Source organism: Coloeus monedula, assembly GCF_965178545.1.
Source record: "Coloeus monedula genome assembly, chromosome: 5".
NCBI classification, from domain to species: Eukaryota; Metazoa; Chordata; class Aves; order Passeriformes; family Corvidae; genus Coloeus; species Coloeus monedula.
The window spans coordinates 2331541-2342233 of NC_138785.1; the positions used below are offsets into that span (position 1 = coordinate 2331541).

The window sequence follows — 10693 nt, forward strand, 5'->3', positions numbered from 1 at the left end:
AGCTTTTCGGGGAGCAGCAATAACCTCCAGCTGGCTCTGACGTTACTCCTTGTAGCACATACGCTCATAAGCAAAGCACTTGTAGCTCTGCTGCAGCAACCCAAGGGCTGGCAGAGGTGTGCCCAGGCTTTTTACTCCAGAGCTCCCCAAAAAAAAAAAAGGCACTGGGACATCCTTCTCCTTCCACAGACACCACATCACACCAAAGGCACTGGGCTTCAGGCCACCAGAAACTGTCACTAGGAGTTACTGGCAATAGGTACACCCAGTGAAAATCTATCAGTGATTCACCTTTTCTAATATGATCAGAAAAGCAAACTCTTACATTTTTTATTTTAAGACCAAAAATGAGGGCTAAACCTTTTAAGAATATGGATCTGTTTACCTGAAATCAATTTGGATCAAAGTTAGAAGATTCTCAAAAGAGAAGAAAAAAGGTGTACAGATACTGGCAAAAAGAAACAGACAATCTGCTCATTATTTGGTATTTGGAAGAGACAGGGGAAAAGTAAAGTCACTTCACAGAAGTTCACTTTTATCTGCATGACTTTCTACACATGAAAAACAACACAGACAAGCCCAAGCCCTTACTGAATAGTAAAGAAATCCCAAAGACTTCATCAGATGAAACCATACAGAACCCAGAACCAGCAAACACACATTCTTCACTTTATCCTTGGTTTTGTGTGCACTTGTTCACTGCTGCACTTAATTTTAGAGGGGTAACACACCTATTTTTGCCCTTCCTTTTTTACAATCAGCAGCATAATCAATTTTGCAAGAACATAATCTTATTGACACAAAACTAGCAGTTGATATTCTAGTAGTTTAGTGCTCCAGCTGACTTAGAAAACACCAAGATCAAAACTCTGAAGAGCATCTTAAGAAGACTTGAAAAAGAGGAAATATGTAATTATAACAAGCAAAAGCATTTCTGCTATACTGAAATAGATTCAAACTGCAAATATTTATTACTCCTACTACTAAAATCAGAAAATCACGAAATTGAAGTTCTTTAAACCATCAGCTTGAAAGCACCAATGTTCCTACTGCTAGAACATGGGGCACAGCTTCCTTTTCCCCTCCAAATTCCAGCCAAAGCCCATGCCTCTGCACACAGGCAATTAGCCTGAAATTTCCCTGTAACTGTACAAGGAAACTGATGGGAACACACCTTCACCGGCACTACCTGGTGACCAGATCAGATTTAGAAAGACTACTAAAATAAGAATTTGGATAAACCTCCAAGAACATTTATGGCTGAGATGAAGAGGGGAACAAAAGACAACTATTGCTCTGACTGGGCTGAAGCCACTTAAATAATTTCTCATTTCAAAACTACTCTAAGGAAGTGTCATTTAGTCTTGACTCCTTCATATCATATACTGAAGCTGCTCTTGTCCCACGCGGGAAGCAAGAAGGCCCAAATTTGACACTTTGTTTAAAAGACTTCAAGGGAAGCCAGCACTATGGATGGGACACGTTTGCTCTTAACTCCACTCACAGATGAAGCTGACCCAACGATTTACACTGGAATGGGTATTTCAGTAGGTCTGACACTCAGAAGTGAACTGCTACCTCCTCATACAGCAGCTCAGACGGAGCAGAACAAAACTTAGAACTCAGATTTAAAAGCAGCACTTCAGTTATAAACTGCATCCCCATTATCAACCAGGAGAAAGCATCACAGTTTGAGGCTTTTTCATGTTTAGTTTTTTTGCACCACAAGTGCCATTCGAGTGCACCTTCCTGCAATTAAAAAATTGCCTCAGAAGACTCTAAAGATTTCTCCAAGAAGCTTGCTCTTCAGAAACTGCTTAGTAGATTTCGAAGTGCTAAAACCCAAAACAACCTCCACAAAAACAAACCAAGTACAAAACTCGCAATTATTTTTGGGATGTCTGAAAACAGAGATGGAAAGGCATTCCCTGTGTTATGGACTTGGCACCACATGTGTTCCGATATGAGAGGATATCCCACAGCTCAGCTTTGAGGCGTAACCCCTTCCTTTATGGGTTGAACCTATAGAAAATTCCGTGTGAAATTTGCCGCATTGCATTTTATGAGCCAAATTCTCCCAAATGTGCTTCCACTCCTTAACAGAGCACATCAAGGACCAACTTGCTCCTGCATGAACAAAGGACAAAAATGACAACTTGCAATACAGTGCAATCCAAATTATGAGTAATTAGAAAGATCCAATTTTTCCTCGTTTAGCCTAGCATTCCAGGATTTATCCCACCACACATATAACCCCAATGGCACATTGGAAACCTGGCTACTGGCACCTAGTTCGGCACCTGTTGCCAGTAACCTGATGATGACTTTGTTATGGCTTCTCACATTGAAAATTACTCAGATCTAAGAAATCACAGAGTGTGATGTTTTACTTTAAATTCAACAGATCACATTAACATGCTACAGAATAAAAAAAAAAAAAATCTGTTTACAGAAAACTTGTGAGAATATTTTAGCTCAAGTACTATAAATTTCTTAACCTACCTTCAAGCCCATAACTGTACCAAAAAAAAATTATATTTAAGTAAGCTTTCAAAAATAAAAGAAAAATAATGTCACAGTAAAAGTGAGAAGACTAAAATTCAGCAAAAAGTAAATTTTCACACAGCTTTCACCAACTGCAAATAAAAACCATTGAAAGATCTTGATCAGAGAGCAGAATGTTATCAGAACTTGCCATAACGTCCTCCGCAATGTTTTATATTTAAATTTAATGACTTCAAGCTGCCGTTTACCTGCAGTGATTCCTTTGGGCCAGAAGCAGCCCAGCCACAAACACGTTAACACTCTGACACTGTTTACTTATTCAGCCCCATGTTCTTTACAAATTCATATAAAAACACAGATAATGTTAAGGGCAAGTGACCCCTGACACCCAAACACAGGCACTCCAACCGGGAATTAACGAGCAATTGACACGGCACCGCTAAGACTCTCTTTCCACAACAACAGCCCACACCATGTGTATATTTACCTACAATGCATCATAACAACCCGGCCACTGCTGCTGACAAGCTGCTGGAAACACACATCACAGGAAGGCAGAAACAAGCTGCGCAGCAGCATTGTAACAGTAACACTGCTCATCACTTCATTAGAGTGACTTTCTTCTCAACGGTTAGTTCAGAAAACATAGTTTTCTTCCTTATCATCATTTTCTTCTCACAAAAAAGTTTAATATGAGGTGAAAGTACACTTTTCCTCATTTGCTCATAGTCAGACAGGCCTTCATGTGCATGTTTAAATGCAATGGGAACACAGAATTCAGTGAAGCTATAACATTTAAAATAAAATCTGTAATGGAAACCTATTACTGACCATCCTCACACCAAAAAAAACCCAAAAAACAAACTTGCAAAATTATTTAGATACAAAAATGAAGAGACTGCATTATGTTAGATTTTAGTTTTGGAAGATACTTTCCTGAAATGCTTTACAGCAACCTCCAACTTCTATGCAGTCAATCCATGAAACGTTTAATATAGAAAAAAAACCCAAAAACCTCAAGGGAAAAAGAGCAAACCAAGGAAATAATAATTAAAATTGTACTAGAAAATTTGTTAAAACATTCAGCTATTTTTATTATTTCCTAATGCTTAGCACATTAATGAACACAAGAAACAGGGAAGAGGCACCACAAACCAGGTTAAAATATACCCACCCCTGGCTGAAAGCTTTTTGGTGTTGATGATTTTGGCAGCGTACTCTTGTCCTGTGGTGATTTTCATACACCTCCTCACGACGGAGAACGCCCCTCTGGAAACCAAAACCGGGCAAAGTGTCAGTCCAACTGAAACACTGCACTGCCATTACCAGCTAACGGGCTGTACGGAGGGGTGTGATGTCGCCAGAATTTTAAAAAAAAATCAAAAGGGATTTTCTGATTTTCTGACAGGGACAGTCAGCATTGATTTTATTCAGCTGAACAGTGAACTCTGCGAGGTAGAAGCTATGTGACCAATCCCGCTAGCTGGGGCGGAGGGTGGGCGGGTTTTCACTGTGTCCCTGCCGGCACACCGCGGGGGGACACAGGGCGGCGGTGGCCGTGTCCCCCTCGGCGGTGGGGGGTGACACCCAACATGGCGCTCAGGGCTGCGCCTCCCGCCCCCCCGCTGGGGGGCGCCCGCCGCGCTCCGAGACCCCTCACAGACCGAGACCCCAACCCCGCGACAACCTAAGAGTTAATAACAACAGTAAATAATAAATAATAATAAATAACGGCACGGGGCGTTGAGGGCAGCCCCCGCCACCCGCTCAGAGCCCCTCGCCGCCCCGGGGCCGTATGGCTGGAGCCCAGGCGCTCCCCCGGGGCTCTAGGCAGTCGTGAGGGGGCCCCGGGCGCGGCTCCCCGCAAGGCTCACGCGCCGACCCCCCGCAGCCCCCGGTGCCTTCACCCCCGTTCTCTCCTTACTTCCCAAGCTCCTCGAAGAGCTGGTACTCGTCGGTGAAGCGTGTGCAGGTGGTCGAGGCCATCATAAGGACGGGCGGCCGCCGGTCACTCCGGCGGCCGTGGACGGCGAGGCGGGGACGGCGGAGGGGCTGCGAGGCGAGGCGAGGCGAGGTGAGGCGAGGCTCCGCGCCGGCTTCTTCTCCTCCTCCTCTTCCCCGCCACCGCCTCCTCTGGTGACGGCGTTGCCTCCGCGCCCTCCTCCGGTCTTCCCTCTCCCCTCCCCTCACCCTTTAGGGAAGCAAACAAACAAATATTTAAATAAGTAAGTAAGCAAGCAAATAAATAAATAAATAAATATGTACCCTCCCCGCTCCCTCGCGCCCGCCAGCGAAAGGTAGCGGCAAAAGGGAAAGCAAAACCGGGCCGGGGGGCGCGGCGCTCCCTCCCCTCTCGCTCCCCCCGCCTCAGCGCCTCAGTCCGTCCGCCAGTGCCGTGCCTCCCCCTAGCGACCCCGGTCCGCGCCTCCCTGCCGTCGGGGACGGCGTGACACCGATGGGAGACTCGCACTGTCGGTGAGGGCACGAGGAGAACCTGAGCTCTGTCTAGCAGGGAGCGGACACCGACCTTTCCCCAGGCGCTGCCCCGGGACGATGGCGGGAGGGGCCCTGAGGGAAGCGGATGCACCTGTGCGCACCCCCCCCCCCCCCGCCCCGCTCCTCAGTGCCCGCCTGTGACGTCACGCCTCGCCCGAGCGCGAGGGAGGGCGCGCGGTGGCTGCGCGCGGCGGGAAGCGCGTGCGGGCGCGCTCGCGGGCAAGGGGCCGTGACGTCGCAGGGCCCCCGCCGCGTGCGGGGAGGGAGGGGAGCGGGATGCGGCGGGGGGGGGACACACACGCACCGGGCACTTCGTGACGTCACAGCAGCTCCGGCCGCGCGCGGGGAGGGGGGGACCCACACCGTGGGCATCTCGTGACGTCACGGCGGCCCCGGCCGCGCGCGGGGAGGTGGGGGGGGCGCACGCACACCGCGCGTGCGCCGGGTCGCGATCGTCACCGCGGCCGCGGGGCAGCTGCGCCCGCCCGGGAAGGGACCCGCGGGAGGCACCGCGCACATCGAGCCCCGCACCGCCGCGATGCGGAACAGCCCGCCAGAGGGGACCGCCAGGACGTGGGATAACGCCGTGCCTGCCGCGCAGAGCACCGGGAAGGGCTGGGGACACGTGTGAAATGTCATAGCAAACAGCTGCCTCGGTCTCTTCGACAAAACCCCGGAATATCCTGAGTTGGAAGGAACCCACAAGGATTATCAGAGTCCAACTCCTGGCCCTGCATAGGACACCCCCCCAAATCCCACCCTATGCCTGAGAGTGTTGTCCAAATGCTCCTTGAGCTCTGGCAGCCTTGGGGCAGTGATCTGAACACAGAATGGGGAGGTCACCGAGCCACCCGACGGGCATTTAATTTTGATAAAGCTGAATTGCTTTTGTTCCTTTCTGATCAAGTGAGTGGTGGTGAGCCACGTGAAGAGTTAAATCCACACCTGCACAGCGCTTTAAACAGCAGCTTGGGTACAAGTAGAGCTCCACTACAAAAGGCAGCCTGGAGCATCTCCATTCCCATTTTGGTAAGTGAGAAGACACACACACACACTCTACACCCACAAAGGGCTTTACATTAAACCTCTGGAGTTTCCAGAATCAGCGTCCAGAGCTGTGGTCTCTCAGGAAGAGTTAAAACCTGTCAACCCTTCCCAAAAGGAGCACGAATGTATGACAGGAATGCCAGAGCCTACATACGAAGGTAGTTTTCCTCTGGTGAGGCAGCTGTGTCTTGTATCAAACACACTGAATTCATGGCATGAAGGCGGCAGCAAAGGGACTTTGGAACTCATGAGCAAGTACGAAGCATTTACTCCATTAGTTCCTCTCCAGGGAAACACTCTGTGCAGCAGTGCCGGTACAGGGAAACTGGAGGATGTTTCAATTTATACCAGCAAGAATGGATCTATTCCCACATCCGTGAAGGGAATGTGCATTACAAAGCACTCCAAACAGTAGCGTATTTCTAAGTCCCCTCAAACAAAAAAATAACGTGGAAGTTGTGCATCCTTTTGTATAATACCTGCACAAATAACACAATCAGCAGTGCTGAACACCCAGGGTGGGCTGATGACTGGATTTAAGGGGAGTTGTCTACCAGGTTCCTTATCCAGATATACACAGACACAAGAAAATTAAACATATTCCCTTAGCACTACATCACTTTTTCCCTAATGGTATGTTCTGACAACAAGCATTTGGCCCAAGTATCTGCTATTGCTCTGCCATACAGTTATTCTTTAATTAAAAAAAAAAAAATGTTCAGAAGAAATTATTAAATTCAATTTCAATTCACCTTCTTGTTGATGTTTTTGTGGGATTTTTAAAGTCATTATACGGATGAGTGATCCAAACTGAGATATAAAAAAAAAAAATCCTTTTTCTTTTTTCTTCACATTTCCCAATCTGAAAAAAGACAAGAAGGGGCCAAGGAGTTCCTAAAGAAATATCAAGCATGAATTTTATCACAGGAGGTAAGGAAAGAAAGTATTTGTTTACAAGATCAGTATCACAGGACTAGATGAATTTCCATAAGGAGAGACACTAGGAAGTGATGAGTAGCTTGGAAACACTTCAGTTGAGAGGGTTTTTTCTCCTTACAATAATCATGTCCTAATTGTAGCTCACTCTTGAGCTGAAAGAAAACCTTAATTTGTCAATGCTGTTGAAACACTTCATACATTCCCCAAATTCCTCCTGAGCAGACCAAAGTAGGCAGGATGGCAGCCAAGGATCTGGTCCATGAGGTGAAATTCTAAAAGCTAGTTAGAGCTTCAGATTTCTATTAAGGTCACAGAAACAATTTATATGTTGTTGAAGAAAGTCAGATCTCAACAATGAACCAAATAAATGCTTAAAAGCCATCCCAGGGCACATTTTTCTTCTCCAAAAGGTTTTCATGAGAGCAGTTAAAGCCTGTAAGAAACTGAAGTTGTTCCCTTAAAATTCCTGATGTTTAGCAAAATGTTACAGCTAAGTGGAATGAATTATATATTCAACTTTATACTGAAACATTTATTATGGCAAAGGAAATTGTATTTAAGTTTGCTGTTCAGTGAGGTCTTTGCTTTGTATGGCTTTACTTTTAGACAGCCAAAAGGAGGTTTTTGTTTTACTTCTGACCTTGCAAATACAGATTTTCAATTTTCTTATGTTTTGCTTCCAACAGGTCATTTGTGTGGAGAGCTCATTATGAGGGCTGCCAGGAATAATGTACGTTTAGTTCGTGAACAAATGCAACAGCCACTTACAGTAGAGATCTAGGCAGAAAATGCCCAGAAAACCTGAATAATATGGGGTTTAGATAAACACTCACTTTATGACCAGATGGGTCTTTAACAGAAATCTTGGTCCTTCCCAGGGTCGCACATACTCCTGTGGCAAAGCATTTACTGCCTTGGGGCAGCTGAGGACAACACTGGAGCAGTTGGAGGTACATTATTGCAGTAAAGCAATGAAAAGATCAAAAACATATGTGGAAACCAGGAAAGACATAAAAACAGGGTAAAAAAAGAGGATCAGCTTGGGAGAAATCACACAGAAAATACATGGGTTTGCAGTTCATTGTAACAGCTGGAACTGGAGGCACAGATTTGGGGTACAACCACGTGTTGTACCTCTCTTATTTTCTCATTGGAGCTTCTGGACTTTGCTAAGTAAAGCTTTTGGGGGGCAGAAAGATTGGTGACATCGTGCCAGAGACTCACTCCCTCCTTTCCAAGTGATGAGGGTGGTCTAAGGCCTGTCCCAATGCTTTCTGCTGGAGCAGCTCCCTCACCACCACCTTCTGACCAGCGCTGACCCAGAAGCAGGTGCCAGTCCCAGACATCCCAGGACCGTGGTGGACTGTGGAGATCCACGGTGGAGCTGCTGCACCTGCCCCAGGGCTTGTTTTCTTCCCCTGGCGAAGCTGCCTTGCTACAGCTGTCCCACCATGTGTGTGTAAGCGCTTGGAGAAGTAGGTCCTTGAAGGTTTCCCAAAGAAAAGGAATTATTTATCCATGACTTACACTCCTGGCGAGCACCTCACTGCCCGAGCAGGGCAGTGTGTGTGCTCTCTCTCCCTCTGCTGCTGGAGCACTCTTAGGTGGGATTAATTTACTCAGTGAACCAGAAAGATGTTGGCAGAATAACTGATTTGATAGCTCAGCGACTCTGTCACGCTCTTGCTATGCAGGAGACCAAAGGTTCTCTCTGGCCTAAAAAAGCATCCTGACATCCTGAGGAAGGCATTGCTGGTCACTTAACTTCTGCCTCTGGAAGCACCACAGGGAGAAAGAGATGAAAAATTAATGCCTTATTTTTTATCTTTCTGTGTGGGACAAGGACAAAAATACAGGCTGAGCAAAACAGACATTTTCATTTGTTTGCACTGGAAAGAAACAAGGAATGCTCTTGATAGGATTCAAGTTTCATCTCAGAATTTTAAAGAATACATTTTCCTTCTCTTTTTTTTTTAATTTGAAGTATTCTTAATTAAGAATGCTCCTTTAAAATAATGCTTCTCAAGAGAGTGATTTCTTTTTAATGCACTTGTCCTGGTTATTTTGAGCTGAGTAATTTTTAATGAATTCTTAGCAAACAAAATACTCCATTATTTACACAGTTCTTCTTACAAGCAATTAGAGTCAGTAACGCCATGAATAAGACCTTTTGCCACTAGCTTTCACGACATGGATTGGAAATATGTTACTAAAAAAAGGTATTTAAAATATAAATATTACTAAAAAAAAGATATAAATGTTTCCTTGAGGGAGGGGAGGCCCTGGCACAGGTTGCCCAGAGAAGCTGTGGCTGCCCCATCCCTCGAAGCGTCCAAGGCCAGGCTGGATGGGGCTTGGAGCAACCTGGGACAGTGGAAGGTGTCCCTGCCCATGGCAGGGGTTTGGAATGAGATGAGCTTTGAGATCCGTTCCAATCCAAACCGTTCTGTGATTCCATGATTCTGTGATTTCTGGAAGTTTTAGCACCAGTCTTGAACCCTGTGGAATTGGCTAACTCAGAAAGGATAAATATATCTCCTTCCAGAGTTCCCAGGGGTTTGTTACTTTTGGTTCAGATAGACTCTGGGAAATAGGTGCATTTCTCTGGCCTGGTAGGAGGACTGATTTGAGTATTACCTTGCCACATAAATCCAAGACAAAGATATGCATGTGGAAAAGCTGGCTGTGACAAGCTCAATATCATCAAGGTGAGGAACTAAGTATGATCTTGGCTGACACACTCCACACACAGGCTGCCAGGGCTGCAAAGGAAGCAGGAAACAGGAGTCTGCATTCACATGCCAGCACTGAAATTGTGCTGAGTCTTCATTCTGAATGCTTTTGGTGAGTGTTTTGTACACATTTCCAGGCATTTCCTAAAAAAAATGAGGGAGGTGACTCCAAGTCATTTCATCTACCACGTGGTTTAGATTCAGAGCATCCTTTCAATGGAGGAAGTTGAAGAAGGAAATTAGTAACAACACCCCCTGCTTCCCATCCACAGGCATTCCCAGCACTGGAGATGAGAAGGCTTTCCAAGAGGAGGAAGCAGTAACAGAGTTAACCAGAGCCGATGAAGAGGCAGGCTGGAATTTTATGGGGGAAATAAATCAACACTGAGATTTTAGAAGTAGGGGAACACACTCAGAGCAGTGAGAAAAGGGAAAAATTTTGATGACAATAGTTTGGACAGACTGAACTGAAAAGATTTAGTCAGAAAAGGTGAAGATCTTAAAAGAAACCAGCGCATAGGAGACACTGCTGACTGGGAAGAAGCTGAATTTTGAGACAAACACAGTTGTAAGACGGTGGAGGCTTTAAATCTAAGTAAAGGAGAAACGCAGCAGCTGGTTTCATGACCCAGACAGCAGGGAGTGCTCATAGCAAGAATAAAACGAAGTCACGTAAGAATAAGGATATGGACAACTTCCAAACCATGTCCCTAATCACCCCACCTACTTGTCTATGACATTTCTGCAGGGTTAATGACTCCAACACTTCCCTGGGCAACCTGTGCCAGGGATGGACGACCTTTTCCATGAAGAAGTTTTTCCTAATATTCAACCTAAAACTCCTTTGGTGCAACTTGGAGCCAGTTGTTCTTGTCCCATCTCTTGTTCCCCCTGCTTTCATGGTACCAAGCACTGCTGTAATGAGCTCTACCATCCTCAGTTTATCAAGCAAATTAAAGAGGATCCCATTAATT

The 10693-nt window shown here is 45.9% G+C and overlaps 1 protein-coding gene across 7 annotated transcripts in view; it reads right to left on the reverse strand.

The window, feature by feature from the left end:
- Positions 1 to 5065, reverse strand: part of CAMK2D (calcium/calmodulin dependent protein kinase II delta) — a 124488-nt gene extending 119423 nt beyond the window's left edge. For 2 of the 7 annotated variants that reach the window (XM_082282532.1, XM_082282527.1), the window contains exons 1-3: positions 5033 to 5059; positions 4430 to 4696; positions 3680 to 3774 (exon numbers count right to left, since the gene is read on the reverse strand). In XM_082282532.1, the coding sequence (XP_082138658.1) occupies positions 3680 to 3774; positions 4430 to 4494 (160 nt within the window). In that variant the 5' untranslated portion in view covers positions 4495 to 4696; positions 5033 to 5059. Of the gene's footprint in view, positions 1 to 3679; positions 3775 to 4429; positions 4697 to 5032 lie in introns of all 7 variants that reach the window. The other 5 variants (XM_082282530.1, XM_082282531.1, XM_082282533.1 and 2 more) reach the window with 4 other exon arrangements.
- Between the last annotated feature and the right edge of the window lie 5628 nt (positions 5066 to 10693).